The sequence below is a fragment of the Lolium rigidum genome, unplaced genomic scaffold (assembly GCF_022539505.1).
Source record: "Lolium rigidum isolate FL_2022 unplaced genomic scaffold, APGP_CSIRO_Lrig_0.1 contig_47030_1, whole genome shotgun sequence".
Lineage (NCBI taxonomy): Eukaryota > Viridiplantae > Streptophyta > Magnoliopsida > Poales > Poaceae > Lolium > Lolium rigidum.
Window position 1 is genome coordinate 82,159 of NW_025900681.1, and position 24,448 is coordinate 106,606.

The following is a 24,448-nucleotide window of genomic DNA, read 5'->3' on the forward strand; positions in this document are numbered from 1 at the left end:
CGATCTAGGTCACTTGGGAGCTCCTATCTTTTTTTCCCTTGCATTTGTTAAGTTTTGAATCCGGATTCCAAAATTTATGACATGATTATTACGGCAGATAAGAGGATGACGAGCGCGGGGGCCAAAATTGGCAAGAAATGAAAGCTGGATAATGCGCACGTGCCAGCCACGTGGTTCGCGTGACGGGAGTCTGCAGTAAACTCGCTCTGCCCGCGAGCCCATATCTCTCCGGTCGCCCGCGCCGCCACCCCCGATCCGCCGGGTTTAAATCCGCGCCAGATCCTCCTACCACTGTCAGACTCAGTCCAGCCTACTAGCCTCCATTCCCCTCCCCTGACCGATGGCCGCCGGGATCGCGCTCTCCCTGTGCCCCGCGCCGTCGCCTCCGCCGCCACCGTCGACGCGCGGGCAGACGAGGAGGTGCCTCGCGCCGTCGCCGTCGCCGCTGCCGCACGGGCGCCTCGCCGTCCGCGGCCGCCTCGCGTGTCGCGCCGCCACCGCCTTCCAGAAGCTCGACGCCGTCGGTGAGTCCCCCATTCCACCTGCGCGTCCGCTGCTCTGCGCCGGTTGACTGAAATGTGCGTTCTTGCGGTGCAGCGGTGCGGGAGGAGGAGGCCACGTTCAGGGAGGCGGCGGCGGCGGGGCACAACCTGCTGCCCCTCCGGCGCTGCATCTTCTCCGACCACCTCACCCCCGTGCTCGCCTACCGCTGCCTCGTCAGGGAGGACGACCGCGAGGCGCCCAGCTTCCTCTTCGAGTCCGTCGAGCAGGGCTCCCAGGGCACCAATGTGGTGAGTTCCCACGGCCGTATCCCCATTACCCACTCCTCTATTCCTCTTCCCCTCCCCCACACAAATTCAGAATCGGTCGGTTGGTTCGCAGGGGAGGTACAGCGTGGTCGGGGCACAGCCGGCCATGGAGATCGTGGCCAAAGCCAACCAAGTGACGGTGATGGACCACGAGAAGAAGTCCAAGAAGGAGCATGATGCGTCTGATCCAATGAAGATCGCCAGGGAAGTTATGGAGCAGTGGAATCCGCACGTTACTGAGGACCTCCCTGATGCATTTTGTGGTAAGGTTTCTGTACCCCTCTCTGAAGCATGGATGGGCAATGCCGTCCTCAGTCAATGTATTTATGACATTCTTTTTGAGGTTAGAATATAGTGTGTGCTGAGAGTGAATGACTAGATGCGGGGGGAGGCGGTGGCGCGGTAGTGAAGCGGGAGGAGAGGGGCGGAGGGGGAGAAGAGGTGGGGGTTTTGCTATTAGCCTAGGGCACGAATGACACACACTGGTGATGTTCTTTAATAATATATATAGTGTGGCATGCAGAATGGCATGCCCTAGTGCTGTCCTTTGATTGTGTGCAGGCCATGTCTACTGTGGATGTCTTTTTTAAAATAAAAGAAGGTTGTAACTATCCTTTGTTGGGCATTGGTTATGTTTTCTGAAAATATAATTTCATCTAAAAATCTGTAGGAGGATGGGTCGGGAATTTCTCATATGATACGGTGCGTTATGTTGAGACGAAGAAGCTTCCATTTTCTAAGGCGCCTGAGGATGATAGGAACCTCCCTGACATCCATTTAGGCCTCTACAATGACATAGTTGTGTTTGATCATGTTGAAAAGGTATGTGTAATTATGTAATCTTGTTATGCATTTTGTCTTACCTAGACACTTGAATGTGCTGCGATTTTTATATAAATATGCTGTCTATCCTGTTTTATGTTTTCTTGAAGTATTTCTGAGGTTGAGACTTGAGACATAGTACCTCCGTTCCAATATAAGTGTCGCAACTTTGTCTAAATGCGGACATATCTAGACGCATTTTAAAGTGTAGATACATCCATATCTAGAGAAAGTTGCGACAATCATTTTGGAACGGAGGGAGTACTTGGTAATAAGAACATACACCATTTATGCATCCTTCAATATGCTCGACTCAGTGGCGGCGCCAGATTCTGTAGGCTAGCTATTCATTGTAAAAAAACTAATGCATGAACTATAACAATTGATCATGAAATTTAGATAGCAGCTACACAAAATTAGTACGGCTAATCTGCAAATATGCAATTTTAAAATTAGATCCCCTAATTTAGGAAATTAGAACTCTCCCCAAATATGCTAATCTGCTGTATTAAAGAACAGGAAGTACTTTACTAATCTGATATGCGATATCTCGCCTAATTTCGACAATCGCCTCAAGTTGCATCTGCTATTCTCTCCTAAAGTGCTAAATGGAAGGAGTATCTGGCCGTCCAGTAGACTGCTGCCGCAGTGCCACCGGCCTGCTCCATTGGCTGCTACCTGCTGCAATTCCTTGAGCTTGCCACCTCGCAAGAATTGCTAGGGCTGCCAGCCTGCCCGCGTGCCCCTTTTTCCGGCCGAGAGTCGAGAGAGTGAGAGGCACATGCAGGTTGGAGAGACGAGACAGAGATGTGCGGTGCTGTTGGCTGGCCGTCTGGAACAATTGGCTAGCAGTTTCCTAGTGGCCTAGTGTGTTGTGTCCTGTATTTGCCAACTGAACTAATACATGTACCAGTATAAAATTTTCTTTTGATCTAAATTTTGGGTATTCATATGAATACAGGTGCATGTACCCCTGGTGCCGTCACTAGCTCAACTTCCAATTGTAATCGATCACAATAGGTCAATCGTTTGTGTTTGCATAAAGAGTATAATTTTGAACGGCATTTTTGGTATGATTAACTGTGATGCCATCTTTTCTTCTCACATGTATTTTCGTAGTTGCGTCATATATTTTTCTCAACATCACCATTAAAAGGCCCATTAAAGAGTGAACATAATTCAGTAAAATTGCTCATGAAATTTTCTCTGAAGCTTTCCCTCAAATGAGCTATTTATCCAGTTATTTCGAAAGATTTGACTTATATGCTGTATTTGTTCGGTGCAGAAAACACATGTCATTCATTGGGTGAGGGTGGATTGTTATCACTCAATTGATGAAGCGTATGAAGATGGAAAGAATCGGCTGGAAACTTTGTTATCAAGATTGCACAGCCTTAATGTGTGAGTTGTAAAGTTTGACTAACTTTTACATGCTGTTTTATTCAACTTTTCTGATTCACACTCATCTAACTCAACTATTCATGTAGACCAACTCTTTCTGCTGGTTCTATTAAACTTAATGTTGAGGACTTCGGGTCAACATTACAAAAATCATCAATTTCTGCTGAGAACTATAAGAAGTCAGTTGTGCAAGCGAAAGAGCACATTCTAGCTGGTGACATTTTTCAAGTGGTCCTAAGCCAACGTTTTGAGAGGCGGACATTCGCGGACCCTTTTGAGGTGTATCGCGCATTGCGCATTGTCAATCCTAGCCCTTACATGGCCTATCTGCAGGTGAATCGAATATTTGCAGTATTATAAGAGAAATAGTTAATGTTCACTTATGTGGCACATACTAATCAGTAACGTCTATTTCTGTAACATTGTCGCAGGCACGGGGGTGTATTCTTGTTGCATCAAGTCCTGAGATTCTTACTCGGGTGGAAAAGGTATGTCAATAGGGGTTTTTCTTTTGCATCTTTAGTTATGGCTTGCTTCAAACTCGTACTCCCTCACATCCATAATAGCTGTCGGGGGTTTAGTTCAAATTAGCCCCGCGTGTCTGGTTGGTTTGTCTATTGGGGCTCATTTGTAACAGCGATGTATGTTGGAAGTTCACTTTTCGCATCGTCCGTGTTATCTGTTTGGTTTACAAAATGGAGGCAACTTTACAATTATCATTTTGTATCTACATGCCTTTTCATCTGGGAATATATTATGGGAACTCTTTGATATTTGCTTATCCACTTTGTTCTAGAAAACTTTTTAGTGCCAAATGAACAAAATGACCGATTACTTTTCCATTTGCCAGAGGACAATTGTCAATCGGCCACTTGCTGGAACAATTAGAAGAGGAAAGACAAAAGCTGAAGACAAGGTTCTAGAACAACTCTTGTTGAGTGACGAAAAGCAATGTGCCGAGCATATTATGTTAGTAGATCTGGGACGCAATGACGTTGGAAAGGTTTTTCTTTTACCCTTCCATTTTCTGTTTTCCATCCAATTCAATTTCATGTGCATTTCATGATTTGCCAAATAAAGATAGGTGGCATGTGCCATCAATATTTTTCTTTGAATATGTGTGTCGTTAATATTCCAACTGGCAAGCTGCCCAATTTTGGCATCCATTTCTGTTTCATTAGTTCCTCATTAGTGATAATGAAGTTCTGACATTGTTAGATGCAGAGAACTTTTGTCTGTATATCAAAGTCGTGTTTCATTAAAACAAGTTAGCTGAGCTGCTGCACTTTCAACCTCATCTAGTCTGACTTTTATTCAATATGTTTGCAGGTGTCCAAACCAGGTACAGTAAAGGTTGAGAAACTGATGAATGTGGAGCGATATTCACATGTCATGCACATCAGCTCGACAGTAAGTCATTCTTTTTCTTCTGACAGACAACTTCAAATATTCATTTCTCACAACTTATAATCATATAAGCAATCAGCGGTGGCTACAATCATATAAGAAATGGCCATATGTAGTCACGTTGTTTGCTGAATTGTGTTATCGATTTCTCACAATGTAGTGGTCGATTTCTGTACTTAGGTTACTGGGGAGCTGCTTGATGATCTTACATGTTGGGATGCACTGCGAGCTGCATTGCCTGTTGGAACAGTTAGTGGTGCTCCTAAGGTATATCATACTTGTGCTATAGTGTTGGTCCTTGCTCTTTGCAACTAAGAAAGAGGCAACATGACAGTATCATGCCATAACCTAAGTGCATAGTAAGCTAACTTATTGCTGCTTGTAGTAAGAGTTTGATGTTACATCTAAAGGATTGTTTTCAACTAACTGTTATCTCCATAGAGAAACTGTTTTTGAAAAGCAACCATGATGCCAAACTGAGTCTAAATAGGTGACAGATCCATTTTAATTTCTCAAGTTCCGATCCAAATACCAACCATACAGCAGTAGGGAGAATCTCTTGTTTTGTTACATGCTCTATCTTCTATGCATCTATGTTGCTTCCATGAATAGTGAACGCTCATCACTCTCCCATATGCTTGCCCTGAAACTCACCAGGTGAGAGCGATGGAGTTGATCGACGAGTTGGAAGGGAAGATGCGTGGTCCATACGGTGGCGGCTTTGGCAACATCTCCTACCGCGGCGACATGGATATCGCCCTTGCCCTGCGTACCATCGTCTTCCCAACGGCTTCCCGGTTCGACACCATGTACTCTTATGACGGCGACAACAGCGCACGCCAGGAGTGGATAGCGCACCTCCAAGCCGGAGCCGGGATCGTCGCCGATAGCAAGCCAGATGACGAGCACCAGGAGTGCCAGAACAAGGCTGCCGGCCTCGCTCGTGCCATCGATCTCGCGGAGTCTACCTTCCTTGACTTCTCGGATGTGTAACAGATTAGCTCTCGCTCTTCCTAATTTGAAGTCTGGCAGAAAACATCCAAGTCTGTCCGCTGTCGGTGCTGCACCAAATAAACAATTGTAGCTAGTGTAATAAGTTTTCAATCAATAAAATATGCAGCAGATTGGAATTCAATCAATCGTATGAGATTACGGCCATAACTTGTGTAGCTTGTTTACACTGAGAATGATGCGTTGAAGTACGGTAGAATTGGCTGTGTTCCTGGAGACCTTGACTATGCTGAATGAACGAAAACAAAGCAGTTTTTTTTTTTTATGAAATCAGCGTATTCTGCTGGTCGAGTATTTGTTTTCCCAACGTGTGTTGTAGTCTAGAAAGTTCTGTTTGTATCACGTCCAGCTAATCACCTAGTACAGCACCTTCTCTTTTCAGGCATTTTATAATTATTATTTCGTGATATTTTGTTTATACTGAAATGTTCAGTAATGATTCTTTGATCTAATAGTGTCACTTTTCTGTTGAAACTTTTTTTTCAAGAACACGCACAAGCATCGTGTCTTCACTCATTAAGATAGAAAGAGAATTCAGTGACAATCATAGAAAGAGAATTCAGTTACAATTCTGTTGAAACTTCAGGATGGAAATGCTAGGAACTTTTTTTTTCAAGAACACGCACGAGCATCGTGGTCTTCATTCATTAAGATAGAAAGAGAATTCGGTGACAATCATAGAAAGAGAATTCAGTTACAATTCTGTTGAAACTTCAGGATGGAAATGCTAGGAATGCTACAGCTGGTGAAATTATCCGAAGTGGTACAAAATTCATCAGTGTCATAACAAGAATCACCACTGTGCATCCAATGGAATGAGTTAATACCCTGCAAAACCATCCATCGGCTCATATGTTCAAAAACCTTGTGAAGGAAAAGAAAGTAGATGCAACCTGGAAAGCACCAAAGATCTAAGGAACGAACAAAATTGTGCGTCTAGTACAAGTACAAACATCAACAAGATTAGAACAGCAACATCAGCGCTTTCCCTGACAAAACCGAGTTCTATCTCCGCGATTTCCCATGCCGTTCTGCCTCTTCATCACCCCTCCTTTCATGACGGCCACCAGAATCTCTGTCATGCCGAGACCGCTTGCTCTCTGATCTTTCTTCTCTATATCTATCGTCGTCTCTCTGCCTCTCACCTCTTGATCTCTCAGGGGATCTCTCGTGCCTATTCCTGTCCCTATCTTCTGTGTCTCTATCACCATGTCTCGTCCTAGAATCTCGGTCCCTGTACACGTCTGATCTTGAGGATTGGCCTTCTCTATCCCCTGATCTCGTCTCTTCTTTAGTCCTGTCAGGGAAATTTTTGTGGCTCTTTGGAGGATCATGGTCATGCTGCCGTCTTGCATTGCTGTCATCCCTAGAACCTCGACCAGTGTTTGCATTTCTCTGAAAATATAATCCATGAGCATGAGAATTAATCACCAAGCGTGACTCTTTACTGGAATGACTGAACTAAGTTACGGATGAACAATATGACCAAGCATAATGGGCAAACATTTCCACCAGATAACAATGAAAAAATCACACTTATAACCCTAAATTATTGATTGATTATTACATTCAGAAAAGCATTTACCAAGCTGCAAACATAACATAATCCTTGCCCAAACCAATAATATCTAGCATACAGCCGTTTCTACAATGCACAGATAAAAGAAATGGTTCTTGTGTTCAAACAACAAATGTTATAAACTGTGGCAATGTTACTCTAAATGGCATCTCTGCTATGGTGTTCGTGAAAAACATTTTACAGGTAACTAGCTCATTTAAGTGATGCACATGTATAGTCGTGACCAGAGCAATGCCTGTATAGAGGCATGAGTTTCCAGCATATGACCTTGAGAAATATACAAGTATAAATACTCTAAAGGAACATTGCGGCAAAGTGATAAGCAACTCATTTTCTAGTTAATAACTAATCTGGCAATATAATTTGTTCATGGGAAAACAAACTTGTTTGTGTATCTTCCTAGTGAATGATCATATAGCTACTTTGTAATTCCAAAAGCAGGACAGCTACCTGCTCATCATGTGAAAATCTGCAGGAAGCTCCACGACTGCACTCGCCTTTCTGGAAAGCATAGCAGACACCACGGTTCTGGACAGCTACCTGCTCATCATGCGAAAATCTGCAGGAATCTCCCCGACTGCACTCGCCTTTCTGGAAAGCATAGCAGACACCACCCTTGTTTGACGGACCACGGTGTTTGTCATGCTCCCATTTTGGCTCGATATCCTCCTTAGAACCCCAACCAGTGTTCGCATTTCTCTGAGAATATAATTCATGAGCATGAGAATTAGTCGCCAATCATGACTGTTCACTGGATGTACTAAAGCAGGGTACTGACAAACTATAAGGCCTAATATATAGGGGCAAATGTTTCCAGCACAATTATGATGCAGTATAAGCAATTGATTTGTGCTTCTGGAGAAGCATATGAATGTTGCGGAACTAGCAGTAATATTGTCCCAAACTAAAAACCTATATTCGAGCATGTAGCCAAATCTAGCACAAGGAAATAATAACAATAATATAAAGGGAGCATGCGTTTCCAACAACTGACGTTTATGTTCCTCCCATTCTGCCAGAGTTCCGCAGCATATGCTTCGGAAAGTAATTAGTTCATTAGCCGAAGTGCTTTTAAAATCATGACCACAATAAATGTAAAGGCCTTACTGTGCAAGAAAATGTAGATTTAAATTATGCAACAGACTGTTATTCTACAGACCGTTGTGTTGCAGTGAAACGACAAGTTCCTAATTTTCTGATTAATAATTGGTCTGGTAATATAGTTTGATCACCTAAACTGAAAAAACTTGAGACATGCAAGTAATACAAGCCAGGAAGTGAATTGCTTGGGTGCATTCCTAAAAGACAAATCAAATAACGAAATTATCTAGCACAAGGCAATGAATTAATAACAGAAAAGTATCATGTGTTTCCAACAACTAATGTTTCCTCCCATTCTGTCAGAGTTCCGCAAGACATGCTTTGGATGTAATTAGGTAATTTAACCGAAGTGCATGTAAAATCATGACCAAAATAAACGTAAAGGCCTTTCTCTACAAATATAAGTTTGCAGGATATCTTCAACTTGAGAAATTGTAGGTGTGAATTATTCCACACACTGCTATTATACAGACCATTGCAGTGAAACGACAAGTTGCTAGTTGTCTACTTAATAATTGGTCTGGCAATATCATTTGATCATCATACAGTGAAGAAACTTCAGGCGAGCAAATAAATATAAGCCAGGTAGGCAGGTAATGAATGGCCTGGGTGCATTTCTATAACAGATAAATCAAATAACGGTTGGACATTGCACAAGCAGGATCAGGTACCTGCTCATCATGGGAAAATCTGCACGCGTCCCCGCGGTTGCACTCGCCTTTCTGGAACGCATAGCACACGCCGCGCTCCTCCCTCTTCTTTGCCACCTCCTCCTCGTCCTCCTCCTCCTTCATCTTGTACTTGTCCACATGGTCAACCTTTATGATCCTCCCAAGAACTTTAGCTCCGTTCAAGTTATCTACATGGTCGGAACAACATTAGCCCTTCAGCAAAGAACCAATTGGAACTAAACTACACGGGGAAGCGACTTCAGCAGAAAGCGAAAAGAATCCTTACCGACAGCAAGAACCGTGCTCCTCTGGTCCTCATAAGCGAGGAAGGCGAAACCCCTGGATTTGCCGGTGGTCTTGTCGCGCACAAGGTTCACGTCGACCACCTCGCCGTACCTGAGAACGGAGATCGGAAAGTGGTTAAGAAATATGCCTGACAAATCCTTCAGGAAGGGGACAGGCGGAAATTTGGTTCACTACTACTACTCACTGCGCGAAGACGGCAAGGAGGTCACCCTCGGTGAGGTCGAAAGAGATGCCGCCGCAGAAGACGTAGGCGGAGTCCTTGAACCTGGCGTGCCACGAGGCGTTCTCGCTGAGGCCAAGAGCCGCCTCCTTCTTGTTTATGAGCTGGGTCTGCTTCACCTGCGTCAGGGGATTCATCTTCCCTGACTCGCCGCCACCCCTACCGCACTATAGGTATATACCTCCAGGTGCCTCACGTGCTACCAGCTCTTGAATTTCCTGCAGAATAACATGTATCAAAATTAGCTAAAAAAAGAAGCAAATACAGAGAAGTTGTCTCGCTAAGAAACAGAGAGAAAGGGCTACAACAGAGCCCGCCTGCCTCCTCCTCCTGCCGCTATTGCGCAGAATGAGGGAGAAGCAGGGGTTGCCTATGCGCCGCCAGCCCTACCGCCTCCCGTCCCTCTCGCCCGAGGCCGCCGATTCCTGGCCGCCGTTTGCACCTCCCGCCCGTCCCCGTCGCTAGCGCCTCGGCACCTCGCCTCTCCTCTCCACCCCACGTGTGTCCGCGCGTATCCCCACGGCGACGCCCGCCGTTGCCGGCCTACACCAGCTCGACGTCGCCGACAGCCGGAGCCCCAAAATCCTAACCCTAGGGCGCCTTTTTTCCGTGGAATTAGCAGAGAGGGACACGGAGATGGGAGTACCTAGCGTCGCGACGGCCGACGGGGGAGCTCGCCCTTTTTCGTGGATTTCCGCCAGCGGCCGGAGCTGCGTGAAGACTACCGCCGCCGCCGCCAAGTTCCAGTCCTCGGACCGGCTTCTGTTCGAAGGAAGGGAGCTGAGATTGGAGACAGAACCAACAGGACGAGCGGATCGATCTAGTACTGGGCCCTGTGGGGTATTTTCGCCATAGCTTGTGGGGCCAGCCTGCCAAAGGGCAAATACTATATTTATTTTTTTGACGGAGAAAGGGCAAATCTCTACTATCTCTATCTCTTCTCTACTACTTAAAAAGAACGAATATGTTCCCCCTTCTCCCCCAGTTTGGTCGTCCCTTCGTCGCCCACCCGCCTGGGCCAGGCATCAACATGGGCCGCCCGACTGGTGGCCCACCTGGTTTCCTGGTTCCTGTTTTGTTGCCAATCCATCGCTTTGCCCCTTCCTCTTGAACACCACACACGATCTGGTTCCTCCTCCACCCGCGGGACCCTAATGTCGTCGGTGTCCTCCTCGCGCCGCTAGGGGAGCCCCGACTTCACCTTGTCCTCCTCCACGCGCGGGATTCACAGGTCGCCGGCGTCCTCTCTGCTCGGCCATGCGAGCTCGCCATCATCATCCTCACACGGCCGGCCAAGATCGCCATTACCTTCCAGGCGCGACCCGTCGAGGGTACACCTCACTCATAGCCGTCGTCCTCCTCGCGCGGCCAGGGAAATCCCCACTTGATCTCGTCCTCCTCCACGCGCGGGACACGGAGGTCGTCGACGTCCTACTCGCTCGTCCATGCAAGCTCGCCTCACCATCGACCTCAGCCCCATGTCCAACCAAGCAACACTCAAGTGCCACCTGATCTCCGCCTGTCGTTGCCTAATCGACGGTACCTCGGAGGAGGGATCCTCACGAGGGGGAGAAGAAGTAGGGGCCATAGGGCGGAGTGCACACGGGACGGTGGTACGCGATTTACCCAGCTTCGGAACTCCTGCACGATGACAGGGCCTACTGCTGCTTGTCTGGAATTATCTGGGCGCTTTCGCGATGCTACAATGAGTTGAGGTTGTGCCTCTAGGGCTCCCAGGATTCGGCTTATAAAGGCGCACGGATCTAGGGTTTACATGGAGAGTCCTAGCCGGATTACAGTTTGCCTAACTACGGTACAATATCTTGCCGTTCACGTCACGGATCCGCCTTCCATATACGTCGTACTGGATCCGGGTTCCTCATGGGCCTCCACGGATCCGGGTTCCTCCAAATGTCAGTACGGATCCGGCATACTGATCCTGGGCCGGACTTCATCCTTTATGATCAACAGCAACTAGGCCGCCCGATGGGCCACATGCCTCATCACTATCTGTGGGCCACCCGGGCTTGCCGGATCTAGGCACTGTCGATGGTACACCCATGAAGTATACCCACAACAGTAGCCCCCAGAGTTCTCCGAGTTTCGCCTGCTGTTTCCGCCTTGCTAATCCATCATGATCTCCGACAATATCGGTAATGCGGAGAAACTTGAAGAACTTCAACTTCACATTTTCTTCTTTTCCAAACTTTTAGTCGAAAAATGCTCCCATTCTGCGGGACTTCATCCATCGACGATTCGAAATACGTTTTCGGGTTACCCCCCTGCTTGCGAACGAGAGCCAACTTATCTTCACGCAATTACCCGGAATCTTAAAGGACTCAAACGGTTCCGCCAACTCTGGCGCCATTTTCGCGCGATTTGTGCGGTAACTTATCTCTAGCCATTTTTACCGTTTAGGGTTTTGGACACGTGTCACGCATCCAACGGTGCGACGCTTGCATTCCGACCACAGGATGCGGAGCACGAATCTCGTCCCACCGGCCTATAAATATCCGCCGTCGACCCCTAACCCTCATTCACCCCCCTTTCTACCTCTCTGCGAAGCGCCGCCTCGAGCTTTCTCTCCGCCGTGCCGGAATATCACCGCAGCTGCCTCGCCGCCGCACGGAGTTCGTCCTGTTCTTAACTTCAGCGAGCCACCGTGCAAAAACCTCGTCGCCGGCGACTCCGACCACCGCGCACTCCATCACGGTGAGTTCTCGAGCTTCGTTCTTGCGCCGTAGTCGGTAGGGATGAACGTTAGGTTGACGACGCTGGATCCGACTAAGGAATGTTTTCCGCCAATGTCTTTTCTTCAGATGTCTTCAACGACTCCGCCTCCAACCTCTGAACCTATCCTGGCAACCCCAATCTCCTCCGCCCCTCCACCCTTCGTCCCAGTTAGGCTGGATCCTTCAAAGAATTCCGGCAAGGAGGCTGAAGGGACTTCTGCTAACCCGGAGAAAGCCTCCGGGGCGGATCAGGCGGAGCAGAAGGCGGAAGAGATCGCCGCCAAAAAATCGAAAGCTCGTCAACGAGACTCTGAAGCCAAGGGAAAATGGTGGCCCTGCACCACCACTGAGATGGAGCTGAAGAACCTCGAGGTGGAGGGCTTCCTGCAACCCGGAAGCTGGAGGTCAGTCCCGAACGCCTTAGCTCCAGCTCCGGAAGACAACGAGATGGTGCTGACGAAAGCACTGGTGGAGCGGGGCTTTTCATTTCTGCCTTCGGACTTCTTCCTGCAGATCCTGAAGGTTTATGGGCTCCAGCCCCATAACATTTCTCCGAATAGCGTGCTTGCGATCAGCAATCACGTCACCCTCTGTGAGGGCCATCTCTGGGTAACTCCCGAGCTCTCCCTGTTCCAATATTACTTCACTGTCAAGAAGGAGAGGATCCGGCGGTCCACCGAGCTAGCAACATGCGGATCCATCACCTTCATGATCCGCCCGGCCGCGTCTACCCCCACACCGACCGCCACGAATCCGCGCGGTACTGGTCTGGGGGCTTCTTCTACTTGAAGGACGTCTCCGACCCAGCGAGCACAAGGAAATTGCCGCCGTTCAAGAACTGCCCCGCCACCGAACTTCCGGCATGGTCGTACTGTCACCACCTCTCCGAGTCGCCCCAGCTCACACGCGCCGTCAGGCGGATCTGCAAGCTAACGGAGGAGGGGCTGACAGGGAAGGACTTGACCCTTTCCTGGTTCACCAAGCGGATCCAGCCGCTCCAACACAGGGACCACCTGATGTTCCAGTACACAGGGCGCGACGACCCAATGCGCGCCACAAAAGACAATCTTTCCGCCGACGCCATCGACAAGAGGATCCGGCTCCTCATCAAAGTTCACGCGTGCAACAAAGACATTCACATGAATGGTTCCGGAACCGCGGTACGTCGTCTTGACTTTAGTCCATTGTTTTTCTTCGCATTCAAACTTTTTGTCTAAGTGTTTAACTCTATGCATTAGCTCGAGGCCCTTGAAGAAAGTGAACTCGGAACTCTCCTCCGGGTTCCTTCCACCGGCAACACGGATCCGGAAGATGCATCAGAGGCGGAAGCTCACGAGGCTGCGCGCCCTCCTAAGAGGAAGAGGCCTGCTCCTTCCAGCCCCGCCGCCAAGCGCGCCCGCGAAGTGCTTAGCACTGCGGCTACCCGGAAAGCGGAGGCGGAAAAGAAGCGCCTCAAGCTGATTAACACCAGCAACAAGGGGCAGCCCGCCATCCAGCACTTCTTCAAGCCTTCCGGGTAAGTGCCTGTTTCCGAGATCCAAGTTCTGGTTTCACAAGCAAACCCTCACTTAGTTTTTATACTTTTTTCTTTTTACTGAAGCTTCGGAAGCCAGCCCCCCAAGGCTCCAAGGGTCTTGAAGAAAAAGGTCAAGCCGTCTCCGGCTTCAGTTCCTGTTACTCCTGAGGTGGAGGTCCCACCCAAGGCTTCGTCCGCCTCCAAGCCGGATCCCAAGGATGTCATCAACCTTGATGACCTTCCGGAAGATCCCGCTGACCATGGCGATTCCACCAAGGGTGCCTCCTCGTCTGCTCCTCCGCAAGATCAACCAGGCGCCACTTTCGCGGAGCCCACAGAGGAAGAATATGAGGAGAAGGTAAAGCTCATTCAAGCCACCAACACGATTCGGGTCGACCCTCGACCGACTCAGTCTCTGCAAAAGCTTACCCTCGCACAGCGCCACGCGGAAGTTTCCGCCATGCTAAACAAAGTTTGGGGGAAGCCAGACGAGGAGATGCAAGAGCTCACCGATCTGGAGAACGGTCCGAGAGTGTTTTTTGCCAAGCACAAGGAAGTGCGGCAGGTAATACTAGCCCCCAAGCATTGGGTCAGACATTTCCGTGTAACATGTGTTAGCCAATGCTTTCTCAAGATGTACCTTAGGCGGAAATTTAAAATTTTACACCTCCAAGACTTTGAATTCCTCGCCAGCCCCCAAGATTTTAAATATCCGGCTAACTGATGGCGTGTAACTCACACGTTCGTTGGGAACCCCAAGAGGAAGGTATGATGCGCACAACAACAAGTTTTCCCTCAGAAAGAAACCAAGGTTTATCGAACCAGGAGGAGCCAAGAAGCACGTTGAAGGTTGATGGCGGCGGGATGTAGTGCGGCGCAACACCGGAGATTCCGGCGCCAACGTGGAACCCGCACAACACAACCAAAGTACTTTGCCCCAACGAAACAGTGAGGTTGTCAATCTCACCGGCTTGTCTGTAACAAAGGATTAACCGTATTGTGTGGAAGATGATTGTTTGCAGAAAACAGTAAAGAACAAGTATTGAGCAGATTTGTATTTCAGTATAAAAGAATGGACCGGGGTCCACAGTTCACTAGAGGTGTCTCTCCCATAAGATAAAAGCATGTTGGGTGAACAAATTACGATCGGGCAACTGACAAATAGAGAGGGCATAACAATGCACATACATGTCATGATAAATATAGTGAGATTTAATTGGGCATTACGACAAAGTACATAGACCGCCATCCAGCATGCATCTATGCCTAAAAAGTCCATCTTCAGGTTATCATCCGAACCCCTTCCAGTATTAAGTTGCAAAGCAACAGACAATTGCATTAAGTATGGTGCGTAATGTAATCAACAACTACATCCTTAGACAAAGCATCAATGTTTTATCCCTAGTGGCAACAAGCACATCCACAACCTTAGAACTTTACGTCATCGTCCCGGATATCAATGGAGGCATGAACCCACTATCGAGCATAAATACTCCCTCTTGGACTTAAGAGCAAAAAACTTGGCCGAGCCTCTACTAATAACGGAGAGCATGCAAGATCATAAACAACACATAGGTAATAACTTGATAATTAACATAACATAGTATTCTCTATCCATCGGATCCCGACAAACACAACATATAGTATTACAGATAGATGATCTTGATCATGTTAGATGATACGTCTCCGACGTATCGATAATTTCTTATGTTCCATGCCATATTATTGATGATACCTACATGTTTTATGCACACTTTATGTCATATTCGTGCATTTTCTGGAACTAACCTATTAACAAGATGCCGAAGTGCCAGTCTCTGTTTTCTGCTGTTTTTGGTTTCAGAAATCCTAGTAACGAAATATTCTCGGAATTGGACGAAATCAAGACCTAGGGGCCTATTTTGCCACGAACCTTCCAGAAGACCAAAAGGGATACGAAGTGGGGCGACGAGGCGCCGCCACCATAGGGCCGCGCGGCCAAGGGGGGGCCCGCGCCGCCCTATGGTGTGGGCCCCTCGTCAGCCCTCCGACTCGCCCTTCCGCCTACTTAAAGCCTCCGTCGCGAAACCCCCGATGCGAAAAACCACGATACGGAAAACCTTCCGGAGACGCCGCCGCCGCCAATCCCATCTCGGGGGATTCCGGAGATCTCCTCCGGCACCCTGCCGGAGAGGGGATTCATCTCCCGGAGGACTCTACACCGCCATGGTCGCCTCCGGAGTGATGAGTGAGTAGTTCACCCCTCGGACTATGGGTCCATAGCGGTAGCTAGATGGTTGTCTTCTCCTCATTGTGCTTCATTGTTGGATCTTGTGAGCTGCCTAACATGATCAAGATCATCTATCCGTAATACTCTATGTTGTGTTTGTCGGGATCCGATGGATAGAGAATACCATGTTATGTTAATTATCAAGTTATTACATATGTGTTGTTTATGATCTTGCATGCTCTCCGTTATTAGTAGAGGCTCGGCCAAGTTTTTGCTCTTAACTCCAAGAGGGAGTATTTATGCTCGATAGTGGGTTCATGCCCGCATTGACACCTGGGACAGGTGACGAAAGTTCTAAGGTTGTGTTGTGCTTGTTGCCACTAGGGATAAAACATTGGCGCTATGTCCGAGGATGTAGTTGTTGATTACATTACGCACCATACTTAATGCAATTGTCCGTTGCTTTGCAACTTAATACTAGAGGGGTTCGGACGATAACCTCGAAGGTGGACTTTTTAGGCATAGATGCAGTTGGATGGCGGTCTATGTACTTTGTCGTAATGCCCAATTAAATCTCACTATACTTATCATGACATGTATGTGCATTGTTATGCTCTCTCTATTTGTCAATTGCCCGACTGTAATTTGTTCACCCAACATGCTTTTATCTTATGGGAGAGACACCTCTAGTGAACTGTGGACCCCGGTCCATTCTTTAATACTGAAATACAAATCTGCTGCAATACTTGTTTTTACTGTTTTCTTTGCAAACAATCATCTTCCACACAATACGGTTAATCCTTTGTTACAGCAAGCCGGTGAGATTGACAACCTCACTGTTTCGTTGGGGCAAAGTACTTTGGTTGTGTTTTGCAGGTTCCACGTTGGCGCCGGAATCCCTGGTGTTGCGCCGCACTACATCCCGCCGCCATCAACCTTCAACGTGCTTCTTGGCTCCTCCCGGTTCGATAAACCTTGGTTTCTTTCCGAGGGAAAACTTGCTGCTGTGCGCATCATACCTTCCTCTTGGGGTTCCCAACGAACGTGTGAGTTACACGCCATCAAGCTCTTTTTCTGGCGCCGTTGCCGGGGAGATCAAGACACGCTGCAAGGGGAGTCTCCACTTCTCAATCTCTTTACTTTGTTTTTGTCTTGCTTTATTTTGTTTACTACTTTGTTTCCTGCACTTATATCAAAACACAAAAAATTAGTTGCTAGTTTTACTTTATTTACTGTCTTGCACTCTATATCAAAAACACACAAAAATTAGTTACTTGCATTTACTTTACTTGATTCATCATGTTTCCTTTTAATTTTACCACAAAAAACATACCGGTAGGACAAGGGTCTATAATTGGGAGGAACAATATAGAAGAATTTTTCACCCATGTTAGTACCGTTGAAGATTTTGAAGATAGACACTTGGTAGAACTTGCTCCTACTTATGAAATTGCTGCTGTCTGCTTTAGTTCGCATGTTGGAAACTAAATTTGTTAATCTCAATCCTATAATCCAACACATGTTTCTTACACTTGGTGATTTGGAAGAGGGGGAAAAGAAAGATTTTGTTTTAGAAACCCTTCTTAGAGAATTTGGTGGTCTAGCAAGAGAGGCTAGAAAGGTCTTTGCTAAATTTAATATGCTTGGTTCTCATACTAATTTTGTTGGTCTCCTTGAAAAAATGGACATGGATAGAATAAGGTACACTAATAATATTAATGATGGTGGGGAGATCAAAGCACCAATACCATGTAAACTCCTAGCTATGAATGATGCACTAGAACATAACTATGCTTGGCTTGTTTCTGAAAATTTGTTCGATGAGAGTAGCAATCCCAAGACTAATGAGAAGGGAGACGCTGAAACTTATGTATCCAATATACTATGCATGGTTGAGAAAACTCCAAACCCCGCTGTAGGTGCACCACCCTTCGATAACACTTGAGTTACACTTTCTGCGCCTAGCTGAAAGGCGTTAAAGAAAAGCGCTTATGGGAGACAACCCATGTTTTTACTACAGTATTTTTGTTTTATATTTGAGTCTTGGAAGTTGTTTACTACTGTAGCAACCTCTCCTTATCTTAGTTTTTAGTTTTGTTGTGCCAAGTAAAGTCTTTGATAGTAAAGTAAGTACTAGATTTGGATTACTGCGCAGTTCCAGATTTCTTTGCTGTCACGAATCTGGGTCTACCTCCCTGTAGGTAGCTCAGAAAATTAAGCCAATTTACGTGCATGATCCTCAGATATGTACGCAACTTTCATTCAATTTGAGAATTTTCATTTGAGCAAGTCTGGTGGCCTAATAAAATCCATCTTTACGGACTGTTCTGTTTTGACAGATTCTGCCTTTTATTTCGCATTGCCTCTTTTGCTATGTTGGATGAATTTCTTTGATCCATTAATGTCCAGTAGCTTTATGCAATGTCCAGAAGTGTTAAGAATGATTGTGTCACCTCTGAACATGTTAATTTTTGTTGTGCACTAACCCTCTAATGAGTTGTTTCGAGTTTGGTGTGGAGGAAGTTTTCAAGGATCAAGAGAGGAGTATGATGCAATATGATCAAGGAGAGTGAAAGCTCTAAGCTTGGGGATGCCCCGGTGGTTCACCCCTGCATATTCTAAGAAGACTCAAGCGTCTAAGCTTGGGGATGCCCAAGGCATCCCCTTCTTCATCGACAACATTATCAGGTTCCTCCCCCGAAACTATATTTTTATTCCGTCACATCTTATGCACTTTGCTTGGAGCGTCGGTTTGTTTTTGTTTTTGTTTTGTTTGAATAAAATGGATCCTAGCATTCACTTTGTTGGAGAGAGACACGCTCCGCTGTAGCATATGGACAAGTATGTCTTTAGGCTCTACTCATAGTATTCATGGCGAAGTTTCTTCTTCGTTAAATTGTTATATGGTTGGAATTGGAAAATGCTACATGTAGTAATTCTAAAATGTCTTGAATAATTTGATACTTGGCAATTGTTGTGCTCATGATTAAGCTCTTGCATCATATACTTTGCACCCATTAATGAAGAAACACTTAGAGCTTGCTAATTTGGTTTCCATATTTGGTTTCTCTAGAGTCTAGATAATATCTAGTATTGAGTTTTGAACAACAAGGAAGACGGTGTAGAGTCTTATAATGTTTACAATATGTCTTTTATGTGACTTTTGCTGTACCGTTCATCCTTGTGTTTGTTTCAAATAACCTTGCTAGCCTAAACCTTGTATCGAGAGGGAATACTTCTCACGCATCCAAAATCCTTGAGCCAACCACTATGCCAATTGTGTCCACCATACCTACCTACTACATGGTATTTATCCGCCATTCCAAAGTAAATTGCTTGAGTGCTACCTTTAAAATTCCATCATTCGCCTTTGCAATATATAGCTCATGGGACAAATAGCTTAAAAACTATTGTGGTATTGAATATGTACTTATGCACTTTATCTCTTATTAAGTTGCTTGTTGTGCGATAACCATGCTTATGGGGACGCCATCAACTATTCTTTGTTGAATATCATGTGAGTTGCTATGCATGTCCGTCTTGTCTGAAGTAAGAGAGATCTACCACCTTAATGGTTGGAGCATGCATATTGTTAGAGAAGAGCATTGGGCCGCTAACTAAAGCCATGATTCATGGTGGAAGTTTCAGTTTTGGACATATATCCTCAATCTCATATGAGAATAATAATTGTTGCCACATGCTTATGCATTAAAGAGGAGTCCATTATCTGTTGTCCATGTTGTCCCGGTATGGATGTCTAAGTTGAGAATAATCAAAAGCGAGAAATCCAAAATGCGAGCTTTCTCCTTAGACCTTTGTACAGGCGGCATGGAGGTACCCCATTGTGACACTTGGTTAAAACATGTGCATTGCAAAGATCCGGTAGTCCAAGCTAATTAGGACAAGGTGCGGGCACTATTAGTATACTATGCATGAGGCTTGCAACTTGTAAGATATAATTTACATAACACATATGCTTTATTACTACCGTTGACAAAATTGTTTCATGTTTTCAAAATAAAAGCTCTAGCACAAATATAGCAATCGATGCTTTCCTCTTTGAAGGACCATTCTTTTTACTTTTATGTTGAGTCGGTTCACCTATCTCTCTCCACCTCAAGAAGCAAACACTTGTGTGAACTGTGCATTGATTCCTACATACTTGCATATTGTACTTGTTATATTACTCTATGTTGACAATTATCCATGAGATATACATGTTACAAGTTGAAAGCAACCGCTGAAACTTAATCTTCCTTTGTGTTGCTTCAATACCTTTACTTTGATTTATTGCTTTATGAGTTAACTCTTATGCAAGACTTATTGATGCTTGTCTTGAAGTACTATTAATGAAAAGTCTTTGCTTTATGATTCACTTGTTTACTCATGTCATTACCATTGTTTTGATCGCTGCATTCATTACATATGTTTACAAATAGTATGATCAAGGTTATGATGGCATGTCACTTCGAAATTATCTTTGTTATCGTTTTACCCGCACGGGACGAGCGGAACTAAGCTTGGGGATGCTTGATACGTCTTCGACGTATCGATAATTTCTTATGTTCCATGCCATATTATTGATGATACCTACATGTTTTATGCACACTTTATGTCATATTCGTGCATTTTCCGGAACTAACCTATTAACAAGATGCCGAAGTGCCGATTCTGTCGTTTTCTGCTGTTTTTGGTTTCGAAATCCTAGTAACGAAATATTCTCGGAATTGGACGAAATCAAGACCCGAGGTCCTATTTTGCCACGAACCTTCCAGAAGACCGAAAGGGATACGAAGTGGGGCGACGAGGCGCCGCCACCATAGGGCCGCGCGGCCAAGGGGGGGCCCGTGCCGCCCTATGGTGTGGGCCCCTCGTCAGCCCTCCGACTCTGCCCTTCCGCCTACTTAAAGCCTCCGTCGCGAAACCCCTGATGCGAAAAACCACGATACGGAAAACCTTCCAGAGACGCCGCCGCCGCCAATCCCATCTCGGGGATTCGGAGATCTCCTCCGGCACCCCTGCCGGAGAGGGGATTCATCTCCCGGAGGACTCTACACCGCCATGGTCGCCTCCGGAGTGATGAGTGAGTAGTTCACCCCTGGACTATAGGTCCATAGCAGTAGCTAGATGGTTGTCTTCTCCTCATTGTGCTTCATTGTTGGATCTTGTGAGCTGCCTAACATGATCAAGATCATCTATCCGTAATACTCTATGTTGTGTTTGTCGGGATCCGATGGATAGAGAATACCATGTTATGTTAATTATCAAGTTATTACATATGTGTTGTTTATGATCTTGCATGCTCTCCGTTATTAGTAGAGGCTCGGCCAAGTTTTTGCTCTTAACTCCAAGAGGGAGTATTTATGCTCGATAGTGGGTTCATGCCCGCATTGACACCTGGGACAAGTGACGAAAAGTTCTAAGGTTGTGTTGTGTTGTTGCCACTAGGGATAAAACATTGGCGCTATGTCCGAGGATGTAGTTGTTGATTACATTAGGCACCATACTTAATGCAATTGTCTGTTGCTTTGCAACTTAATACTAGAGGGGGTTCGGACGATAACCTGAAGGTGGACTTTTTAGGCATAGATGCAGTTGGATGGCGGTCTATGTACTTTGTCGTAATGCCCAATTAAATCTCACTATACTTATCATGACATGTATGTGCATTGTTATGCTCTCTCTATTTGTCAATTGCCCGACTGTAATTTGTTCACCCAACATGCTTTTATCTTATGTGAGAGACACCTCTAGTGAACTGTGGACCCCGGTCCATTCTTTAATACTGAAATACAAATCTGCTGCAATACTTGTTTTTACTGTTTTCTTTGCAAACAATCATCTTCCACACAATACGGTTAATCCTTTGTTACAGCAAGCCGGTGAGATTGACAACCTCACTGTTTCGTTGGGGCAAAGTACTTTGGTTGTGTTTTGCAGGTTCCACGTTGGCGCCGGAATCCCTGGTGTTGTGCCGCACTACATCCCGCCGCCATCAACCTTCAACGTGCTTCTTGGCTCCTCCTGGTTCGATAAACCTTGGTTTCTTTCTGAGGGAAAACTTGCTGCTGTGCGCATCATACCTTCCTCTTGGGGTTCCCAACGAACGTGTGAGTTACACGCCATCATTAGGCTGCTCACAAGATCCAACAATGAAGCACAATGAGGAGAAGACAACCATCTAGCTACTGCTATGGACCCATAGTCCAGGGGTGAACTACTCACTCATCACTCCGGAGGCGACCATGGCGGTGAAGAGTCCTCCGGGAGATGAATCCCCTCTCCGGCAGGGTGCCGGAGGAGATCTCCAGAATCCCCCGAGATGGGATTGGCGGCGGCGTCTCTGGAAGGTTTTCCGTATCGTGGCTCTCGGTACAGGGGGTTTCGCGACGGAGGCTTTAAGTAGGCGGAAGGGCAACGCGGGGGCCACACGAGGGCCCCACACCATAGGTCGGCGCGGCCGGGGCCCGGGCCGCGCCGCCCTAGTGTGGCGGCGCCTCGTGGCCCCACTTCGACTCCTCTTCGGTCTTCTCGGAAGCTTTGTGGCAAAATAGGACCCCGGGCGTTGATTTCGTCCAATTCCGAGAATATTTCATTACTAGGATTTCGAAACCAAAAACAGCGAGAAAACAACAAACTGGCTCTTCGGCATCTTGTTAATAGGTTAGTTCCAGAAAATGCACGAATATGACATAAAGTGTGCATAAAACATGTAGATATCATCAATAATGTGGCATGGAACATAAGAAATTATCGATACGTCGGAGACGTATCACTAACTCCTCTCTGCTTCTCAGACCATGCGGAAATTGCACGAAGATCTACGCGTTCATGTGCTGGAGCAGATCACGGAGATCGAAGGGCTGCGTCAGAAAGCGGAAAATAGCCAAAAGGCTATCCAGCTTCTTGAGACCCGCCTTCATGGTACGAGATCCGAGTTTTGATTTCTTGTGCTGATATAACTATTCAGGATGCATAATATGTGCAACTTTCCGCCTACAGAAGAGACTGCCAAGCACTCCACGTTCGATGAGCTATCCGCCAAGGTCCAGGTGCTTGAAGCGGAGAACGAGTCCCTCAAGACCTTCATCAAAGAATCCTCCGACAAGGAGAATGAGGCGAGGAAGGAGCTCTCCGAGAAGCATGTCCGCGACCTGGCGGATCTGAATGATAAACTCAAGAAGAGCCAGAGTCGTGTGACTTCCTTGGTGTCCAAAAACAAAGTTCTGGAAGCGGAGGCGGAGGCCATCGACAAACTTATCTTCCGTAAGCATTTTTCCGTGTTGTTGCTCCGACTACCCTCATATGCTTTTCTCTCCGTAACGAAACTGGACCTCCTTCTTCCACAGCGAGCCTTGGCTTCGAGTGGTCACAGGAGTCGAATCTGAAGAGGACGGAGGCATACGACGAAGCGCGGATTTCCATTGACGCGTTATTTGAAGCCTGTCGCAGAATCGCCAAGACTCCGTCTTTGAAGAAGGCCAAAACTTCCGTGATCGACACGATGACCAAGCTAATGGAACAAGTGCCGGACTTCATTAAGGATTGGCAGAAATCTTCTGCGCGCGGTGTCGCCTCCCTGGTCTTAGCCACCTGCAAGGCTCACTTCCCCGCACTCAACTTTGCGGATGTTGCGCGCGGAGCTCCAAAGGGTTCCGACATGGGCGCCATCCTCTCGGAAACCCAAGGATACGAGCAGTTGTTTGTCAGGCGGGTGAATCACTCGTTCTGGTATAACAAGTACGATCTGCCCAAGGGATTTTCCGATGCAGAGGAGGAGGTAGGCGAGCCGGAGTATTACGGGGAAGGCTCCGGGTCAAGCATCGAGCGTTCCGGAGAAGGCTATGGTGATGACTCCGAGGCCGGCTCCGACGATAGTGACGGCGATGGCTCCGCTTACCAGGAATCTGAAGAAGAGGACTCCGAGTAGAGTTCCTGTTTGAACAATGAAACAAAGTTGCATCATTTTGGCCCCAAAGTGGGTTTGTAATAAGACTTTAAATTCTTAAGTAGCTAGGGACGAAACAACTATGCATGGGGCGGAAACACTTATCCCGCTATCCTTTAATATTATGTGCATGTTTCGTTTTGTGTCGGAAAGCAAGTGCTGACTTCGTTGTTTTCCGGCTTGCCCGCTTGACCTTCCGCGAGCCGGAAGACCTTAGTCGGAAACACTCGCCAGCGGCGACGAAGCCCAATGGCAATCCGTCAATAACCGAGGAAACAAGCCCCCAAGCATAGGTGCCGGAAATCGCTACTGGAATCCACGAGTTCGCAACAGATAACAATTTGATCAGAAAACTTAAGCTTACGTCCCAAAGGACGATGTTTGAAAATCACAACTTTTATACACGCCTAGGCGGAAATATCCAGCTCTGCGGTTTTAGTCGGAAAACATACATGATCTAAAAATGAACAAGTAAAGGAGGTAAAAGACTCAAAGAGTGAACCATAAGCTTTATTTCATTGATCATGTATAACTATTACAGAGTTTGTAACTCGGAAAAAATACGCTAAGTGTAGAAAGGACGTAGCTGTGCGATGTTCCAGGGGCGATCTGTCTCGTCGTAGATGTCATCCGGATCCTCACGCTTGCGTTTCTGGTGCCAATTAGCAGGTCCGTCCTTCAGCTCTCGGAAATCAACAAGGTAGTACGATCCGTTA

The 24,448-nt window shown here is 46.6% G+C and overlaps 2 protein-coding genes across 2 annotated transcripts; one reads left to right on the forward strand and one right to left on the reverse strand.

Annotated features, from left to right (window-relative positions):
- The first annotated feature begins 340 nt into the window (after positions 1-340).
- Positions 341-5,574, forward strand: LOC124681571 (anthranilate synthase alpha subunit 1, chloroplastic-like). Its single transcript, XM_047216464.1, has 11 exons — positions 341-524; positions 598-791; positions 883-1,072; positions 1,480-1,631; positions 2,917-3,032; positions 3,119-3,365; positions 3,464-3,520; positions 3,883-4,035; positions 4,362-4,442; positions 4,620-4,706; positions 5,097-5,574. Exons 1-11 carry the CDS (start codon positions 341-343, stop codon positions 5,430-5,432), a joined length of 1,797 nt encoding a protein of 598 aa, XP_047072420.1. The 3' UTR covers positions 5,433-5,574.
- Positions 5,575-6,201: 627 nt separating this feature from the next.
- On the reverse strand, positions 6,202-10,102 carry LOC124681570 (zinc finger CCCH domain-containing protein 25). The gene is made up of 6 exons (XM_047216463.1): positions 9,974-10,102; positions 9,292-9,545; positions 9,088-9,197; positions 8,802-8,989; positions 7,480-7,728; positions 6,202-6,845 (listed from the first exon to the last, which is right to left on the reverse strand). Exons 2-6 carry the CDS (start codon positions 9,462-9,464, stop codon positions 6,456-6,458), a joined length of 1,110 nt encoding a protein of 369 aa, XP_047072419.1. The 5' UTR covers positions 9,465-9,545; positions 9,974-10,102; the 3' UTR covers positions 6,202-6,455.
- Between the last annotated feature and the right edge of the window lie 14,346 nt (positions 10,103-24,448).

Coding starts and splice junctions, on each gene's coding strand:
- LOC124681570 (XM_047216463.1), bottom strand. CDS start 9,464: ATGAATCCCCTGACGCAGGTGAAGCAGACCCAGCTCATAAACAAGAAG. Junction 7,729..8,801: donor GATTTTCCCATGATGAGCAG/GTACCTGATCCT, acceptor TTATATTCTCAG/AGAAATGCGAACACTGGTTG. Junction 6,846..7,479: donor GATTTTCACATGATGAGCAG/GTAGCTGTCCTG, acceptor TTATATTTTCAG/AGAAATGCAAACACTGGTCG.
- LOC124681571 (XM_047216464.1), top strand. CDS start 341: ATGGCCGCCGGGATCGCGCTCTCCCTGTGCCCCGCGCCGTCGCCTCCG. Junction 3,033..3,118: donor AGATTGCACAGCCTTAATGT/GTGAGTTGTAAA, acceptor CTATTCATGTAG/ACCAACTCTTTCTGCTGGTT. Junction 4,443..4,619: donor TCATGCACATCAGCTCGACA/GTAAGTCATTCT, acceptor TTCTGTACTTAG/GTTACTGGGGAGCTGCTTGA.